The 21,532-nt window shown below is 35.9% G+C and overlaps 1 protein-coding gene across 3 annotated transcripts in view; it reads right to left on the bottom strand.

Annotated features, from left to right (window-relative positions):
* The window catches only part of PDE3B (phosphodiesterase 3B), a 214,953-nt gene that overhangs the window by 16,628 nt on the left and 176,793 nt on the right, over positions 1–21,532 (bottom strand). For all 3 annotated transcript variants that reach the window (XM_054525931.1, XM_009246590.3, XM_054525932.1), the window contains 5 exons: positions 18,740–18,888; positions 17,808–17,945; positions 16,741–16,852; positions 14,472–14,585; positions 4,511–4,710 (listed from right to left, as the gene is read on the bottom strand). In XM_054525931.1, the coding sequence (XP_054381906.1) occupies positions 4,511–4,710; positions 14,472–14,585; positions 16,741–16,852; positions 17,808–17,945; positions 18,740–18,888 (713 nt within the window). The remainder of the gene's footprint in view (positions 1–4,510; positions 4,711–14,471; positions 14,586–16,740; positions 16,853–17,807; positions 17,946–18,739; positions 18,889–21,532) is intronic.

Genomic DNA, 21,532 nt, shown 5'->3' on the forward strand with positions numbered 1-21,532 from the left:
ACCATCCTGGCCAACATGGTGAAACCCCATCTCTACTAAAAATACAAAAATTAGCTGGGCGTGGTGGCATGCGCCTGTAGTCTCAGCTACTCGGGAGGCTGAGGCAGGAGAATCTCTTGAACCCCGGAGGCAGAGGTTGCAGTGAGCCAAGATCGTGCCACTGCACTCCAGCCTGGCAACAGAGTGAGACCCTGTCTCACAAAAAAAAAAAAAAAGAATTCTAGATTTCAGTTGTAACCTCTCTGCTGTTATGTATGTTTTATTGTGGAGTCTCTCCCCTTGGGATGAATGAGTGGGAACTATGTAAATGTGGATAGGGTTTGTTACCTAGCAAGTTTTGCTTTAGAATAACGGGTGCCAGCTATTAGATGTCTAGAATGAGAGAAATTTACTTTGGACTACTAATACCCACTCTAGGAACTGTTACTCTCTCCAGGCAGTTCCTTCAATATCTAAGAGATGAGTTTCCTGCCTGGAGGTAAACATAGGGTTTTAGTCACTCTGCATAAAGGTATGTGTATGCACAGGGAGAGCAAGCAGGAGCAAACAGTAACAGGAGTCTCTCTGGGGTTCCAGCTATGCTGGGTACTTTTGTTTTATCTGTCAATATTCATCCATTTTTCATTTTCCAGAAATGTTATACAAATTTTTTTTATCTGCTGGTGATAATACCCATCCTCCTCTTATTGCTCTCTGTTGTAATGAACTTCATATCTTACTATCATTTTAATGCATTCTCAGGAAGAAGCGGAAACAGATTCATGTGTTTAGTCATCTTAATCCATATTTTGGAAGACAAAACATTTACAAATCTCAACTTAAAATTTTGTTTCCTTTTACCCAGTCTCATAAAAATATTTCAGAAATTTTACTATCTCAAGCTAACCTCCATCTTTCAGCCAACTTCTCATTTGGAAATAGCTCAGAAATCTCTTAGAATCTTATTAATACTGGCACTCCTCCGGGATATACCTGACTATACGTATCACCTTCTTTCATGGCAAGAATCCTCTTGTATCTTTCTAGCACACATTCCTTACCATGAGAATGAAGAAGAATGCTTGACCCAGCCAGTGGTATTATATGTTACTGTCTATAATACACTGGAACTATAATGTCTTTCATTAATTATGGCCTGACTAGACCCACTGAGTTTCCAAAGATGAAAGAACCTACTTTGTTACTTAACCACATTAAGCCCTAGATTTTTACAAGGGTCCTTATCTCACAGGTGCTAGTTGAAGAAGGCCTCATAAACTTCGTTACTTTGGGAAGCACAGAACATATTTCAGAAAACCTAGGAGTACGACAGAGCAAAGAATTCAGACATCCTTCAACATTCAACAAATATTTACTAAATGCTTTTTGTATGTCAAGCACTATTCTAGGTATTATAGAATAAAAGACAAAAATCCCTGCCCTTGTGGAACTTTATATTCCATTGAGAAGATACATATAAAAAACAAAGTACATAAACAAAATATATAGTATCGTAAATGATCACTGCAATGGAAAAAAAGCAGAGAAGGAGTATAATGGTATAAAGAAGGGGATTTTGAAATTTTAGATGGAAGGAGGTGACAAAATGCGTATACAGATATCTAAAGGAAAAGCCCTCTGGGCAGGGAGAATAGGAAGTGCAAACACTCTCAGAAAGGGACAGAGACGGTATTAGCAAGGAAGCCAGTGAGACTAGACTTGAGTAAGTTAAAAAAAAAAAAAAAAGAGAGAGAGACGTAATGGGACCAGTAATGTAGGGCCTTGCAGAACATTTTATAATTGTCATTTACTAGGGGTAAGGTGAATACCATTGGAGAGTTTACTATTTTGTTTTTATTTTTTTGAAACAGGGTCTCAAATGTTGCCCAGATTGGTCTCAAACTCCTAGGCTCAAGCAGTCCTCATGTCTCAGCCACCCAAAGCATTGAGATTACAGGTGTGAGCCATAGCGCCTGGCAAGAGAGTCTGGAACAGAGTGATGCAACACACCGAAACAGGGTCACATTCTGGCTGACATGTGTTGAGAATAGACTGAAGGAGAGCAGAGAACGAGCAAGGAGACTAGGTAAGAGGCTATGCATTTTCACAGCTGAACTCTCTAATTCATCTCCTTTCCATTCTAGCACTTCCTATGGCTTCATCTAATGGCAATTCGTAACAATGAGAAGTTAGAAATAACATGATTATTGATATCATGTTCAGACTTCATGACTGTATTTTGATTAGGACAACAATTGAGTAGGCAACTTGTATAAGTTGTTCATATAACATTGTTTTAAATTATCTTCATGTGAGAGAGTTAACATTGGAATTCACTCATTTGTAACATCCTTGAGGGAGGATATACTTTACGAAAATGAAAGCAGTAATAAAAACATAGAGTAGGCCGGCACGGTAGCTCATGCCTGTAACCCCAGCACTTTGGGAGGCTGAGGTGGGCAGATCACCTGAGGTCAGGAGTTTGAGACCAGCCTGGTCAACATGGTGAAACCCTGTCTCTACTACAAATACAAAAATTATCCGGGCATGGTAGCATGCACCTGTAATCCCAGCTACTTGGGAGGCTGAGGCAGGAGAATCACTTGAATCCAGGAGATGGAGGTTGCAGTGGGCTAAGATCACGTCACCGCACTCCAGCCTGGGCAACACAACGAGACTCTGTCTCAAAATAAAACAAAGCAAAACAAAACAACAGAGTGGACTAGAACAGTAAGTAACTTCTACCTACGTGATTTCTGATTCAGGAGCTTCTCATGCCATCAGAAACAGTATAAAACCTTCCATATGTTACCTCCTTAATCATATCAGATAACTATTTTTAGGTTCAGAGGAATAAACCTTTATTTGAGGTCATCCAGCTAATAAGTGGGCAATCAGAAATCTAAGACAGGACTTTTAATCTCAAGTCCAGTGCTTTTTCCACTATGCCATTAATCCTCAGGTCTATGATTTACCAAAGGACTAGGATTTCCAAAGATTATCATGTGCTAGGTTTGAGAGATTGGGCATCTGATTCTTACAGAATGGTATTGCAAATAAGAAAATATGTGCCACTTAGAAGGTACTTTTTTTAAAAAATAATACAAAGTGGGCAACTACTAGTAACTAGATTTGAATTCATCAGAAAGTTACCTCTGGAAATCACGAACTATTAATAAAGTCTCATTGGATAAATGAATCACATGGCCCTTTTAACCCATTAACACACACACACCCCATTATACCCATTTACACATATACATATTCATAGTTCCCTACATTCCTTCCCCCACCCCAACACATGCTCACAATTCAAGAGAATATATCTCCTATTTTTAAAAAAGTTGGAGTATATGAAAGAGATTGAAGAAAAAAAAGAAAAACAGAAAATGGCTACAGAAAATGAAAGGATCAGAGCCAAGGTTTAAACATAGAATAAAGAAGTGGGAAGTGAGATGAATTCAGCAACGATCAGTGAGTACCTACTCTTCATAAAGCATCCAATTAGAAACACACAGATGACATTTCAGGAATCCCCAGCATAAACAAACTCAGCTACCACATAAAAATCTGCTTAAACCACAACCACACTAAATTCTACTTAAAACCACGTATTTAGGGCCAGGCGTGGTGGCTCACGCCTGTAATCCCAGCACTTTGGGAGGCCAAGGCAGACAGATCACGAGGTCAGGAGATCGAGACCATCCTGGCTAACACAGTGAAACCCCGTCTCTACTTTAAAAAAAAAAAAAAAATAGCTGGGCGTGGTAGTCCCAGCTACTCAGGAGGCTGAGGCAGGAAAATGGCATGAACCTGGGGGACGGAGCTTGCAGTGAGCCGAGATTGCGCCACTGCACTCCAGCCTGGGTGACAGAGCAAGACTGTCTCAAAAAACAAAACAAAGCAAAACTCAACACGTATTTAGTTCCAAGTCCTAATTTTAAAGCTATTGCAATTACAGTATCTATTTGTTGGGAACTCTTGCCTCCTCATGCAAATTGTGACCTTAAAGGAATTTTATATCTTACCAGCTATACTAGGTACAAAAATAATATACCAGAAGAATTTTTACATACACTAATATATTCAGAAGTAAGAGATTTTAGGTCTGGTATTAAGGCAAATCTTAAGGGAAAAAAGAGAACAACAAAAAAGATTAATAGTTCTCAACCATTATAGCTTTCTAGCCATACAATGGGCCTAAATAGGAGGAACGGGAATCTTAAATACAGTCAGAGTTTTGTTGGTTTGATTAAAGACAAAAATATTGACAGCAAGGACTCTAGAATTTCACAAAACAATGAGTTATTTCAAAAACTGTCTATTATTTTCTAGTTCAAGAAGTTGATTCTTCCCCTATTTCCTAGCACACATCACATTAATGCCATGTGTTATCCAATTAACTAAAATGTAGGGTATTAAAGTCAGATGGATTGGCCATATGATTCAACTGAATGATTTATAAAGGGATACACAGCATGACTGAAAATTTCAGAATTACTCTTTAAAGGTTCTGAAAAATATTTCCTACCTGAGGGGCATTTGTAGCCACTAGAAATGCATTTGTCCTCCCTGGGTGATCATAATCATGCATGGCAGCTGCCACGTATAGAGCCATCAATTCTAATGCAGGAATGTTTGAAGACAGGCAGCCATAACTCTCATCTGGAACAGAGCAGCTCTTCGAAGAAATATAAGCAATTCGCCCATGGTTAATTCTACCATCAGAATCTGAGAAACAATAAATAGCAAAATAAACCAGCATTAGCACATAAATTCCTCACAATTTTGCTATGGAGGGGATTCTCATAGGTAATATGATTACTTATTTTATTTGCTGATTTAAGTAAGAACTAAAATCTATGAACTTAAAAGAGTATATTATTCCCAATTTAACATGTTAGTAGAGAGGAACAGTGTTAAATCTGACCCTGAAGTTGCTTACTTTACAAGACATGATAGGATTCTCATACAAGTTTGATGCTGTCTTACTCAGGCAAATAATAATTTTAAAAACCTCTGATTTTCTAAATATTTGCTATTTAATGACTAGATAGATACAATGGCCAGGATACATGATATAACAGAAAAAGGCAATACTAGAGAATAAAATTTGATGAAAACATTACAAAGATTTAGGAATTTAATATCTTACCAAACTAAGCTTCTCTACATAGATGCTTTTCAAATCTCATCCAGAAATATTACATTTCATTTGTAGCCCTAACTACAACTCCTTATCTCCATTTTGTTTTCTTTCATGAAACTCCATATAATATAACGGAATAAAAAATAGTGGAAAATGAAAAGGCATGGAAAACTGGGGAACATCTCAGTCAACATAACTCTATTTTTATCTTCTTCTTAGAAACAACATGTTCACTATCCACACTGTGCTTTTGGTGTCTTAATATCTTACCACTGATTTCTTCTTTTTTCTATTTTGGTGGCTTTATCTATCTAGATGATCATTCTATTGTTTTTGCAAAAGAAATCTTTAAAAAGTATAAGAAGGAAAAAGGAACTATATTTAAAGTAGACACATAAAACCACAGATATTAGGTACAAAGTTTCCTTGGTTGTATTCATTGGGGGAACCTAGAAATAATGCTCTGGCTTGTTAAAGTCCAAAAGAATTATTTAATCCTATTTTAGTTGACTCAATACACCATCACAAGAATTTTTTAACATGACTTTAATACACTAGTGACCATTATAAATATATCTCATTATTTTCATGCTATTTATAATTTGTATCAAAATCAAGTTTTGGAATAGCCCACATTAGAGCATTTTTTAAAATTTTATGTTTTTAAAGATGGGGTCTTGCTATGATGCCCAGGTTGGAGTGCAGCAGCTAGCTATTCATAGGTCCAATCATAATAGTATGCTACACCCTCAAATTCCTCATCTCAATTGACCTGCCCTCAGCCACCTGTGTAGCTTGGACTAGAGTTACGTACCACTACACCGGCTTAGAGCTATTTTTTAAATAATTATAAAAAGCAAACATAAGGCAGTTAAATTATATGCATAATGATATATGTAAGCACTCAAATTTCAAATAAGACTTTAAATATCAATACAGAGTCAATAATTTGAATTTTCCTATGTGATGTACATTCTGGACTTTCCCTACAATTTTAAAATATATTTTAAAAATCAAAAATGGCAAAATATTTCCTTTTAGATTCAGTAATTACTTGGAATTTATATATTAGGATCTTAAAACATTAGCCGATATATGTTTCCAAAAAAATAACAGTACAAAAAAGAACACAGTTGGCAAGGGCAATGAAACATAACTACTTTGAATCCTATTTATTCACTTCATTTCAGAAAACTGTGATTTTAAAAATTTGCTGACACATTTAAAAGGAAGCCTCAGGAAAAGACATCCAGATTGGAAATGAAGATGCAAAACTATCTTTATTCACAGATGGCCTAATCTCATATATGTAGGAAATCCCAAGAAATCTACTGAAAAACTATTAGAACTAATAAATTAGTTCATCAAGTTAGCAGGGAATAAGATAAATACGCAAAAATCAATTGCATTTCTACATACTTAGCAACAAAAAAAATGACATTTTTAGAGAAATAGAAAAAAAAATTCATATGGCACCACAAAAACATTCCAAGTAGCCAAAGCAATCTTGAGCAAAAAGAACAAAGCTGGAGGCATCAGACTACCTGATTTCAAAATCTATTACAAAGCAACAGTAATCAAAACAGCATGGGCCAGGCACGGTGGCTCATGCCTATAATCCCACCACTTTGGGAGGCCGAGGCAGGTGGATCACTTTAGCTCAGGAGTTCGAGACCAGCCCGAGAAACATGGTGAAACCCCATCTCTATAAAAAATAAAAAAATAAAAAAATTAGCCAGCCATGATGGCATGCACCTGTAGTCCCAGTTACTCAGGAGGCTGAGGTGGAAGGATGGCTTGAGCCCAGGAAGCAGAGGTTTCAGTGAGCTGAGATCACTGAACTCCCGCCTGGGTGACAGAGCCAGACCCTGTCTCAAAAACAAACAAACAAACAAAAAACAGCATGGTACCAGCACAAAAACAGGTATTTGAACCAATGGAAGAGAATACCACATAATGGTCATCAGTTCAAAGACCAAATCACATCTTGTGGGATAGTACTCTTATCCCACAGGTTAGCTCCACAAAATATTTACGCCTAGCAGGAACCCCATCTGAATCTTAAAGATGTCATTCTACCATTCTCTCAGGTAGACTGATAAGGTTCATGGAAAGATTAGTAAACTCTGTGGGCATAAGCCCACTGCCACAATTTGCAGAAAAATTAGTTTCTTGATCAGATGCAATACTACCTATAATAACCTGATGGTAAATAAGGCAGTAAGTAAGTTCAAGGATGGCGATGGTGAAGCGCTATAGACAATGAAGGTAAATCTACATCCAGAATAAATGAGAACAAAAGCTGTCTCTTCCATAAAGGAAAGGGTCCAATGTAATCAACCTACCACCACCCAAATGTCTGAATATTCCCTCAGGGAATGGTGCCATATTAAGGGCTCACCATTGGTCTCTCTTACTGGAGAGCAAGGCACACAGCAGAGGCCTGAGCCAGGTGAGCTGTAGAGAAGAAGCCCACGGTATTTAGCCCATACATAATATCTCTATTCTTTCCATCTTAGGGATATGGTTTGGCTGTGTTCCCACCCAAAATCTCACCTTGAATTGTAACCCTATAATCCCCACATGTCAAGGGTGGGACTAAGGGTAGAGGTAACCGGATCACGGGGGCAGTTTTCTCCAGGCTGTTCTCATGATAGTGAGTCTCACAAGATCTGATGGTTTTATAAGCATCTGGCATTTCCCCTGCTTGCACTTCTCCTTTCTGCCATCCTGTGAAGAAGGTGTTTTCTTTCCCTTCACCTTTAGCCATGATTGTAAGTTTCCTGAGGCCTTTCCAGCCATGCCTCCTGTACAGCCTGCAGAACTGTGACTCAATTAAGCCTCTTTCCTTCACAAATTACTCAGTCTCAGGTATTTCCTTATAGCAATGTCAGAAGGGACTAATACACTTAGCTGTTGTGTGCATAAACCCACAGAATAAGAACTGGAGTTCATAGGGAAAGAGACTGATAGCTATAAGATAAGAGATTATTTTGTCCACCTGATCATCAAGAGCCTTCTTTGCAGTGAATGGCCTTTGGCAAATATTATATATTAGTGAGGGTTATTCATATATATATATAGAGAGAGAGAGAGAGAGAGATTTATTTTAAAGAACTTGCTCATGAAATTAAGGAGGCTGGCCAAGTCCAAAATCTGCAGGGTGGGCTGGTTGGCTAAAGACCCAAGGAACAGCTGATATTGCAGTTCAAGTCTGAAGGCTGTCTACTGGCGGAATTCCTGTTTGCTCAGAGGAGGTCAGTCTTTGTTTCTATGAAGGCCTTCAACTGATTGGATGAGGCCCACTGGCCTTATGGAGGGTTATCTGCTTTACTTAAAGTCCATCAACTTAAATGTTAATCTCGTCCAAAAAATACCCTGAAGGAAATATTAAAATTAATGTCTGACCAAATATGTAGGTACTACTGCCCAGCCAAGTTGACATGTAAAATTAAGCATCACAGTAAGCATTCACATGGCAAACAAATATCCACCACTCTGGGAAGGTTAGCCATAAACCTCCTAACTAAAACACCTTGTCCAATTAAAAACTCCAATTTTAAAATATTTTTCCTTCTAAGTCCCAAAGCATCCAAGGAAGCTCTTAGCTACTGACCATAAATCAGTATAGATCCTTTCAGCTGGCCATGTCTCTTTCTTGACCAACTGATTCACCGCTTCACCTGCTCACTGGAAGGATTTACCTTATTACTTTCAAAAGATACCCTTGAGTGATCCTACAATGCTGTAGTTATCCACTTTCAGGAAGTACTGGCATATTGGGCAGAACTATTTACAAACCAAGGCAACTGGTCTTTCTCTTTAAGTCAACTGGTCACAGGGAATTCCCCACAAAGCTGTAACTATGGATTAAGGAAGAGGTACTGGAGTATTAGGAATAAATGTCATGGAAGTCTGAGCTTACGTTCTGGGCTTTTAGGAGCAACTCAAAACTAATATTGTAAGTAATTCTTCCCCTTGATGATCGAGAACTACTGCACATGACAAATTTATGAACTGGAGGATCAGAGGGCCCCAAGTTCATTATGGGCAGGTAACATGGTAATCTAGTGCCCGTGGCCAAGTATTCATATTCTACCAAAGTGCAACAACAATTTAGCCACTTTTACAGAAAGGAAAATAATTATCTGAGGAAAGCTGCCTGGTTTTGTCTCAAAACTCCATGTATTTACACTGTAATTATCTTGTAGTGGTCTTCTAGAGACTCCACAGGGGATCTCTATCTGCAAAAGACATTTTCTTTCGGCAGTCAGATGGAAAAATGGCAGAGTAATTTGCACAACAAGTAGAAATTGCTTCACATGCTTCTCTTGCTCTGGGTTGCATATACAGCCTTACAGTAGTATTTTGGAGCAATAGTACTCAGAAGTCATGAATTTGCCTTCAGAATCCAAAGAGCCCTTTATATAGAGAATTTCAAATATATCGGTTATCCCTCAACTCGGAGGAAATATCTCAACATGTCCTAGACCACTGGATCCCTAGTATACTTCAATGATATGATAGATCTCTGAATTTTTGTGCAATTTTTCTCATCTCTCATCTTCTGGCACTCTTATGAAGGCATCTAGGATATTTGTTACTTCTTGCCCAATGGAGCTATTCATCATTATCTCATCAATGTAATGGCTGACCTTGATAACTTATGGGAACAGACTAGATTATAACAGAGAATGAAAGGCTTGACATAGCCCAGAACTAAGACAATAGAAGTGTATTGTGATGCCTGCCAGATGTAAATATATGTCTTCTTGCGAATTTTGCTAAGAGTTATGGAGGAAAAACAACTCTCCAGATCAATTGCTCTGTGCCAAATATCACAAGTTAGGTTAACTTATTAAAAGAAGAGACCACATCTGGAACAGCTGTGGCAACTAGAGTAACCACCTGATTACATTGAGAATAATCCACCATCATTTTCCAGGATCTACTTATCCTGTGTAAAAGCTATGTAATTAAGTTGAACAGCAATGTGATGGAAATCACCATTCCTGCATCTATTAAGTATTTGATAGCAGCACTGATTTCTGCAACTCATCTAGGAATGTGGTATATTGCTTTTGGTTCACTGTTTTGCCAGAATGAGGCAATTCCTGGAGATTCCATTTGATCCTTCCTACAACGATGGTCCTCTTTCCGAAGATCAAGGAATTGATGAAGGGATTCTGACAGTTGCTGAATATGTTTACTCAAATTATACATTCAGAAAATGGGTGTGGTTCAGCTAACTACCATTATGAGATGAACCCAGGCCAAAATCCTTTTATCACCTAAATTCCATAAGCTCCTAACTCTGGCCATAGGACCAGCATAGCATTTCACTCTCCAGGAATTAATGCTGAAATATATTTCTCACCACTGTGATAAGGGAGGATACTTCTTGGGGATAAAGTTAGGGATGGGTGATAAAATTGAATATGATCACCACGTTTCAACATCTTAACATTATGAGCTTCTGGATTCCTTCCTCTACAGTACACAAGAAGTTTCAACAATTCTACTTCATCTGATGCCTACACTTTAGACAACTCATGAGGCAAACTGTTAGAGCCACTGCCAGTTGCTCAAGCTAATACACTGACTCCAGAATCTCTGGTAGGTACATCTTCCTTTCTCCCTGGTCTAATACCCTTAAGTCTATTCAGACATATATCCCCCAGGTTTCTACCAATATGAATTGGTAAATTATTCTGGTGTTCAGACTTAATACTTATTCCCCTAAGATCTGCAGGATTTAAGTTTAATTATGGGTCTCAAAGAAATGAGTGACAGTGGAGTTGGATTTAGAAGTGAATTATTTCCCTATAAATCAAGAATCTCAAGTGAGGTCATTACAGGGTTTTCAGGCAATCAACAAAAGGAGAAATGACTTGTTTCCCAGCACGAAGAATCAGCAGGATTTGGGGAATACAAGGCAATATTAATTTAAATCTATCCAAATAATCTCATTTCGATTATCAGGATCCTTTATTTCCCATTTGATATCTTAATTCTAACACAAGGAGTCTACTGAGGCCACAAACTCATTTGCATTGTATTTCAAGCAACTTCAGGATCAGACATTGGGTTTTATTTTCAGAAGTTATGATCCTATTACTATAAAAAATAAGGGTTTCTTGGCTGGGCACAGTGGCTCACACCTATCATCTCAGCACTCTGGGAAGCCGAGGCAGGCAGATCACGAGGTCAGGAGATCGAGACCATCCTGGCTAACACGGTGAAACTCCGTCTCCACTAAAAATACAAAAAATTAGCCGGCCATGGTGGCAGGGCGCCTGTGGTCCCACCTACTTGGGAGGCTGAGGCAGGAGAATGGCATGAACCCAGGAGGCAGTGCTTGCAGTGAGCCAAGATCGCGCCACTGCACTCCAGCCTGGGCGACAGAGCGAGACTCTGTCTCAAAATAAATAAATAAATAAAATAAATTTAAAAAAAATAAGGGTTTCTTTTAGGTCAGTCAGAGATGCTACCTGGTTCTCCAACCATTAATTACAGCCCTAAACTTGTCATTTATTTTCTATTAGTTCTCCAGTGCAGTGAGAATAGGACAGCACATCCCATGGTCCTTCTTGTCTTAGTTTTCATCATAATTTTCCATTGCAATAGCTATTTGGTTTCCCAAAGCTACTTGGTTTCCTTTCTTCTACAGATACTTGGCTCCATAACACTATGTATGAGAACTCGTAACACTGCTAGTAAGAACTCAGAAGAAGTGTGCAGCATGAGAGAGAAAACATATATTGTCTTAGAGAATACTATACCTAAGTCATTGAGAACAGACTGGAGATAGAAAAATGGTCATTAAGGGCATTGCCAATGAATGCTCAGAAGGAAATGTGGAACATGTTATTGGAAACTAGAGGCAAGGGAATCCCTGTTATACAGTAACAGAAAATTTGGCTGAATTAGGTGTTGCAGTTATGTGGAATACAAAACTTACAAATGATAAACTTAGACATTTAGTTGAGGAAATTTCCAAGCAAAGCGTTGAAGGTGTAGTCTGGTTTCTTACTGTTTATAGTAAATATGAGAGGAAAAAGAAAGATTGGGGGAGAACTGGTAAGCAAAGAGGAATAAGGACTTGATAATTCAGGAAATTCTCAGCCTATCCAGACTGCAAAAGAGACTAAAATTAAGAGAGTCGCTGTCAGTTAAGTGTGTTCTGCACAGAAAGCCAAGGTTGCAGAGCTGGATTGATTTTCACTAGTTCCTTGGAAAGATCAAAAGGTCAGGGTCAAAAAGAAATTTGAGGATGTTATGCTGCTGTCTTTAAAGAATGGGGCGGCCAGGCACAGTGTTACAGGCATAGGATCACGCCTGTAATCCTAACACTTTGAGAGGCTGAGGCGGGCGGATTGCCTGAGCTCAGGAGTTCCAGACCAGCCTGGGCAACATGGTGAAACCCCATATCTACTAAAATACAAAAAATTAGCCAGGCATGGCAGCGTGCGCCTGTAGTCCCAGCTGCTTAGGAGACTGAGGCAGGAGAATTGCTTGAACCCGCCTAGGAGGCGGAGGTTGCAGTGAGCCGAGATTAAGCCACTGTACTCTGGCCTGGGTGATTGAGTGAGACACCGTCTCCAAAATAAACAAAGAAAGAAAGAAAGGGCCATGAGCCAAGGAGTGTAATTGGAGGAGGCGAGGAAATAAATTCTCCTCTAGAGTATATAGGAGAAAAATAGTTCTGTTGATGCCTTGATTTTACTCCAGTGAAGCCTTTTTTTGGACTTCTGACCTCCAGAACTGTAAGATAATAAATTTGTGTGGTTTTCAGTGACTACATTTCTGGTAGCTTATTACAGCAGAAATAGGAAACTAATACAGACTTTTGGCACCTAGAAGTGAGGTATTGATGTGACAAACACCTAAAAATGTGGGAATGGCTTTGGAATTAGACAATGGAGAGGCTGAATTTTGAAGAGCATGATAGAAACCAGTAAAAAACCACCAATCAACATATTCAAAAGGTTCACTAAACATCAGGCAGGATTAATACAAAAAAAATTACATGAGTACATCATAGTTAAAATGCTAAAAACCAATAGGAAAGAGAAAAAAGAACATATTATATTTATATATTATATTTCTCAATATGACCTAAGTCTTGACTTGTCAATAAAAACTGTGAAAGTCACAAGATTATGGAATAATACCTTCAAACATGCTAAAATATAAATATATTCTTCTAAGACAAAACGACATCTAAAACAAAAAAGTTGAAGAAAATTATGTCTAATAAAAGCACAGGACTGCTGGAAGGAATGAAGGGCACTAGAAAGAATAAATGCAGATGGCAGACAAAAATGAACCAGTGACATAAAGCAAATCCATTAAACAAATAATGCATACTTTAGGCTCAACTACCCAAATGTCAAAAGTAATATCAGTGGTTCAGTCTATGACATTTACATTGGTTAGTATGGTAATGTTATTTCTCAAGTATTGTTAACTGAGCAAATTCTGTCTTGATATATGTCAGTGCAGTGGCATAATCATGGCTCACTGCAGCCTTGAACTCCTGGGTTCAAGAGATCCTCCCACCTCAGCCTTCTGAGTAGCTAGGACAGGTGTGTGTCACCACATCCAGCTAAATTTTTTAAAAATTTTTTTGTAGAGATGGGGTCTTGCTTTGTTGCCTAGGCTGGTTTCAAACTCCTGGCCTCAAGTGATCCGCTTGCCTAAGCCTGTAGAAGTGCTGAGATTATAGGCATGAGTCACCATGCCTGGCCCTTTTAATAAGCTAGAATAAGAGAACTATAAATGTTATGATTCATTGTATTTATATAAACTATTATATTTATGATAAGGAATAGCATTAACTTTTTTGGAAGCAAAATTTCTTTATAAAAGTTTTTAATGTCATCATTGAAATACTTTGCAAGGCTTTTAAAAATGTTCTCTTTGGTTTTCGAATGTATGTATTTTAAATGTATGTGATGTACTTGAAACAAAAAAAAACCAAGAAGAATTTTGTTAAAAAAAACAAAGGACTAATTATCATAATATTCAGGATAGTGGCTACCTCAGTAAGGAAAACAAAAGAATGGGGGAAAGAAGGAAACATGATAGATCCCGCAGTACTGAATATTAATCTACCTCTTAAGATGGGTATCAGGTTTAAAAATTTTCATGTCATTATTATGCACCAAAACTTACACAGTAGAACTTGGGGATAAGTGGTTAAAAAAAACGTACACAGTCCTTCATATGTACTAAACGGTTACTTAATGAAAAACTTAAAAGAACAGAGGTAATGAAATGAGGAAGCTTGATTTACTATTCCTGATCAAAATAATTAACAGAGATTTGTAGAAGGAAGTACCTGTTTCATTTCCTGTTCCACAACCATTGTGGATCTGCTGTAAGCCAGGAACTGGCCGTGTTGTCAGATACCAAACTGCATGTAGCACATCTGTGGCATGTATACGATTGTGATCTAAAGTCACCAAAACGTTTTTCTGTTAGGTTTAACACACAACATTTAAAAAGTACAATAATTTCCTAGTCATACTATATCCTCATAAAAAACATGTGACAGAATAATTCCACACAATTGAATTTTATTTCATCTAAAGTCTCTTGATGTATTAAAAAAATTATCTTTTAAAAACTTTCCCATATACTATGAAAACATAGTAAAGGTGCCAAAGAAAAGGCAGGATAACCAAGGAGTATTGAAAGGCATTGGAAAATGTTCTTAAGGTTACTATTTTGTGGCTTTCAAAAATATCATATAGTGTCTGGATTACAGAGACCCATGTTTGCACACAAAACAGTTTTGTACACAGAACAGTTACAAATTCTGGTTACTTACATTTGTGTCCCCCACAAAAAGGTCAGAAACACTATGTCTCAGGCTTGCCACAGGAATTAAATACTAAATATGTGAAGGCATCCAGCACAGTGTCTGACACATCACATATGATCAATAAAACATCAATTTACTGAAATTCAACTACGTGAAAAGGCAATGTGGCATAGTGTAAAGAGTATAGGCTTCAGAAGTCAGATAGACCTAAAACTGAAACACTACTTTGGTATCTAGTTTTATAATCTTGGGAAAGATCCTTCTGAGTTTACTTCTCACCTATAAAAGGTAGATAATACAACTTTGCCAAAAAAGATTGAATAAGATAACCTATGTGAATCTAATGATTGCAGTTAACATCGATATCCAATAAAAATTTAACACTTCAACAAATATTTAATGTATATGTATGCATTAGTAGATAAAATAATATTGTTTTGCCCATAGACATGACATGGTGTACACTGGGAACTTAATTATTATTAATAAATCACCACCTTTTACTAACCATTTACTAAGTGTCATGAATTCTGATATGTGCTTTACATGAATTATCTTATATTAGTACTACCTATGGAGTAGGTACTATTGTTATTCTCATTCACAAATTTTTAAAGTTTAGAAAAGTTAGGTCCAGAGACTATTTTCTTAACTAATATATCCTAACTGAAGCTGACAGTGAAGACTCCTTACCACCTCTTTCTTTTCATTCCATTTCCCTTGAAGTCCATCTTAAAGTATCCCTATGTTCCATTTATAAAATTCAACCACTTTTTTGAATGCACAATTTATAAGTGGAAATTACAGTATATGTAACTCACCTTAAATTATTAAACATTATTAGTGAGTTATTATGCCAATTGAAGAATAATTCACTATTTATAGAACTAATTTCTCAAAAATGTGTCCACATGGAGGGAAACTGTAGACAATATATAAAGACAGTCCTATCTTTTTCTAATATGGAACTCAAATTATATTCAAATATAATATATAATAGCCATTAAATTATTCCATAAATCAGAACACAGTTAAAAACTGAAATTAGATGATCAATTTTAAACATTTTTAAGTGAATGATTTTCTGAAACTCTTGACTAACTTTTAAAAAGATAAAGTACTCAGGAAATTAATTTTAAAAATAGAAAGATGTATACTATATAACAACCAGGTGAAAAAGCAGATCATAAATATGTATCAACATTCTCACCACCTTTACAAAAAATAAATTTATGTAAGAACTCTTGGAGAATATATACCAAAATGTTAACAGAAAACAGACAAAATGTTAACAGTAGTCAGTTAAATCTAGGTATTATAATACAAATTTTCTTTTTAAAACTCCATTTAAAAATTCTTCAGGCCAGGCACAGCAGCTGACGTCTGTAATCCCAGCACTTTGGGAGGCCAAGGTAGGTGGATCACCAGAGGTCAGGAGTTCAGGACCAGCCTGGCCAACATGGTGAAACCCCATCTCTACTAAAAATATAAAAAATTAGCTGGGTGTGGTGGTGGGCGCCTATAATCCCAGCTACCTGCGAGGGCTGAGACAGGAGAATCACATGAACCCGGGGGGCGGAGGTTGCAGTGGACCAAGATCGCGCCATTGCACTCCAGCCTGGATGACAAGATCAAGACTCTTGTCTCAAGAAAAAAAAAAAGAAAATTTCAAACAAGCAGTTTTAAAAGTGTTTAAGGGACCATCTGAAGAGAAAGATGATAAAGAGTTTCAAAACCCATATTATTTGAACTTAAATAATAAGATATATTAGTTAATACTTACAAGGAATGTCTCGATAGCCATTTTCTAATGCACGAAAATAGTTCATAAATTGTTGAGTGGGAATTTTAAATATTTCCAATAAACCAGTGTCTTGAAATAAGGTATACATAACCTAAATGTCAATTAAAATAAAGTTTACTTTAAAAATCAGAATTTCTATTTGTAGCTGAGTATAATGTTTTTGTGATTTGTATTTTGGAATGTTAACCATGTATTAATATATGTCTTTAAGTTAATAATTTATTTAAAACTTGCTTACAATTAATTCTTTCCAAAAAATCAGAATGGAAGATATCACCCTAAAGCCACTGAAAATTAAAGAAGGCTTACCATACATATCATGTCCCAATTTTTAAATTTTTCCATTCTTCTCCTTAGCTTTTTATTCCTAATTTACTGAAGGTCATGTGAATTCTATTCTAATCTAGTCCTGGGTATTAAAAAAAAAATTCAAAACAATACTATGTTTATCACATTTTTATCCCTAAGGACTTCAATTAAATGAACTTATATATTTCACAAAATTTATCCTTATGTTTTTGCATTTCATAAATAAGATATTAAAGGAATTAATGAAAGTAATATTTTGGGGCAGTTAATCTGATGCTGTTATGTGGACCCCTCAGGTATAACCCTGAGTCTGGGTGGTAAAATCAAAGTACTTTCCCACGGTTCTAGCATGAAACGAATCATCTGGCCTTGGGTAAAGTATAGGGAGTGCAGGTGAAAAAAATGAAGCTTAAATTTCAGTGGTTAGAACTAGACGATTTTTTCATAACCTTTTCAACCTCAACATTCAAGAAAATGTAAATCTGTATTATTTCTTTAGCATAAATTAAATCCCATTAATATGGTCAAATAAACTACTTGTCATATATATAATAGTATAATCTACATCTTATATATAATTGTTTTATGTATATATTTAATTTTTTCTGAAAAAAATAACTTAATGAACAATGTCATTGTTGAACTAATGCCTAAACCATTACATATTAGATTTTGCTTTTTATAAAGATTTAAGAAAAATTAATTTACAGTTAAAAAGTAGATATTTGAAAGCAAACCTGACTGAGAATCCTTCCTGATTTCTCTCCCATCTTTTCTACAAGTTCAAAAATTGGAAAATTCCAGTTGCTCATCTTTTCTATTAATGAGTCATACTCTTCCACTAAAATCAGGTCCAGTGATACTTCCTGTTCAATCTGTACATACATGAAAACAACAACTTTATTTTATCTTTTATAAATACTGTAAAATATATATTACAATAAGAACACTTAGGATTAAACATTAAAAAAAGTCAGTACTATTTTCTATAATGGTTATTCTTAAATATAGTCTCAACTGCCCTTCTAATTTCTCTTTCTAGAATGTTGTCTTCAAAAACTAAAAACATAACTCCTGGGCATAAGACTTATTAATCTTCTTATATTATTTTTATGAATAAAAGTATTATATTTCCAAATTACTACACAAATCCAAAGTCTATTATTTTCATTTTAGTAGTTACAGGTATCAAAGGGTAAGAAGAAAAAAAAAACTTATCCTTATATTGGCATTTATTACCAGGATAATTTTTCAAAAGAAATAGGTGTTTCTTTTCCCTAAAAGCCTAAATTTTGAAATTTAAGAACAAAACTATATTGCCATTATAAATACATTATTTTCATTGTTTTTTGTAACATGTACATATTCTCTATACCTTCACATACGCAAAAGAAAATATCAGAATAGAAAATAATATATTTTATATAAAACTAAATAAAATATGTTCATTTAAAACTGAATGCAGTTTGTTGCTTTAGGATGATAGAATTAGAACAAGTTACCGTATTATTTGTAACCCAAGCAATATTTCAGTTATAGTGACTTATCAGTAAAAAAATTAAAAAATACTATTACATTAAAAATCTTGTTCTGGGCAAAAGTAATGAAACCAGTACTAACAGTATTATATTTCACCTTAACATAATCATATTGAAAGTTTATCTTTTACATTTGTTTGCTGTTCATTCTGCGCCTCTTCTGTTAGCCAATTATCACCTTCCTGAAATAATTTTCTGCTGTCTTTCTTCTCTGTTTCCTCTTCTTGTTGAGTTTCCATAAGTTTGAATGATTCTTTTGAGAAAATGTTTTCTTCTTCACCTTTCAAAAAATATATATAGTAATACATAGAAGTAAAATGTGCCCTATATGTACAGCTTTACATGAAAAATAATTGTTAAAAATATTTAGATAAAGTGAATCATAATGGAGTTCAATCTAAATTATTTCATGATACCATTAAGTTGTATCTTCCTGTGCTATTTTGCCTAGATACCTTATGCTCAGGCAACAAAGACACTTCCTGTATTGGACTCACCTTTCATATCTACTCATGGATGCTAAGTGGATATTCTTTATAAAAGTGAGAAAAAGAAAAAGTTCCTATCAATAGAAATTTTCTTGCCAATTTGATATAAACAATTTCCAACATCTCTGAGTTGTAGATATAAAAATTCTAAAATCATAATTACAAATCAATAAGACTAAATCACATGTAAACCTTAAACCATAATATTATAAATGGTGAGTTATATATCTACCAATGTAATAATTTCTTTTCTCAAATCACATGGAAAAGAAGAGCAGTATTCATAGCTAAATAGCATTCATTCACGTGTTAAAAAACATTCATATTCATTCTATTTGTAATATCTTAAACAGGGAAATTACCCAAAACCTATCGACAGTAGAATAAATAACTTGTGGTATACTCACACAATTGATCACTACAGAGCAAAGAGAATGAACTACAATATGGATAGTACTTAAAAATGTAATGTTTAGTGAAGAAAGCCAGGCACAAAAGTATATACTCTCTGATTCTCTTTAAGAAAAGTTCAAAAGCGTATGAAAGACAAAAAGATCATTATCTTTGGGGCATATGATTGGAAGGGGTCATGATGGGTAATTTTGAGGTGTGGGTAATATTTTGTTTCTTTTTTAAAAAACAACTTTTATCTTAGGTTCAGGGGTACATGTGCAGGTTTGTTATATAGGTAAATTTGTGTCATGGAGTTTGTTGTACAGATTATTTCATCACCCAGGTACTAGGCCTAGTACCCAATTACTATTTTTTTCTGATTTTCTTCCTCCTCCCACTCTCCACCATCAGGTAGGCCCCAGTATCTGTTGTTCTCCTCTTTATGTCCATGTGTTCTCATCATTCAGCTCCCACTTATAAGTGACAGTATTTGGTTTTCTGTTCCTATGTTAGTTTGACTCCAGCTCCATCCATGTCTCTGCAAAAAAACATTACCTCAGTCTTTTTTATAGCTGCATAGTATTCCATGATGTATATATACTACGTCTTCTTTTCTTCGCCTTTTCTTTTAAAAAAACTACCATAATCATTTATTACTTGTTCCACTATGGACATATAAGATAGAGCCCAAACTATACAGTAAAATAGAATCTGGATTCAAATCTAAATACTACTTATAGAAACAAGTCCTAGCCTCACTACTTCACTAGCTGTGATTTTTTTCATTTTATTTATTTTTTAAGTTTAGTGGTACAAGTGCAGGTTTGTTACATAGGTAAGCATGTAACAAAGGGGTTTGCTGTACAGGTTATTTCATTACTCAGGTATTAAGCCTAGTACCCATTAGTTGTTTTTCTGATCCTCTCCCTCCTCCCACCCTCCACCCTCTGACAGGCCCCAGTGTGTGTTGTTCCCCTCTATGTGCCCATGCGTTCTCATCATTTAGCTCCCACTTATAAGTGAGAACATAACAATATTTGGTTTTCTGTTCCTGTGGCTAAGGATAATGGTCTCCAGTTCCATCCATGTCCGTGCAAAGGACACATCTCGTTCTTTTTATGGCTGCATAGTATTCCATGGTGTATATGTACCATATTTTCTTTATCCAGTCTATCATTGGTGGATATTTAGGTTGATTCTATGTCTTTGCTATTGTAAATAGTGCTGCAATAAACATACACATGCATGTGGCTTTATAATAGAATGACTTATATTCCTTTGGATATATACCCAGTAATGGGATTGCTGGATTAGATGGTATTTCTGTTTTTAGGTCTTTGAGGAATCACCACACTGTCTACCACAATGACTGAACTAATTTACACTCCCACCAACAGTTTATAAGTGTTTCTTTCTCTCCCCAACATCGCCAGCATCTGTTATTTTTTGCCTTTTTAATAGCAGCCATTCTGACTGGTGTTAGATGGTGTTTCATTGTGGTTTTGACTTGCATTTTGCTAATGATCAGTGATGCTGAGCTGTTTTCCATATGATTGTTGGCCATATGTATGTCTTCTTTTACAAATTGTCTGTTCGTGTCCTTTGCCCACTTTTTTATGTTTGTTTTTTCTTGTCAATTTAAGTTCCTTGTAGGTGCTGGATATTAGGCCTTTATCAGATGCACAGTTTGCAAAAGTTTTCTCCCTTTCCGTAGGTTGTCTGTTTACTCTGTTGATAGTTTATTTTGCTGTGCAGAAGCTCTTTAGTATAATTACATCCCATTTGTCAAGTTTTGCTTTTGTTATGATTGCTTTTGGCATCTTTGTCATGAAATCTTTGCCAGTATCTATATCCAGAATGGTATCGACTCAGTTGTCTTCCAGAGTTTTTATAGTTTTGGGTTTTACATTTAAGTCTTTAAACCATCTTTAGTTGATTTTTGTATATGGTGTAAGGAAGGGATCCAATTTTAATCTTCTACATATGGCTAGCCAGTTATCTCACCACCATTTATTGAATGGGGAGTTCTTTCCCCATTAATGG

Source organism: Pongo abelii, chromosome 9, assembly GCF_028885655.2.
Source record: "Pongo abelii isolate AG06213 chromosome 9, NHGRI_mPonAbe1-v2.0_pri, whole genome shotgun sequence".
NCBI lineage: Eukaryota > Metazoa > Chordata > Mammalia > Primates > Hominidae > Pongo > Pongo abelii.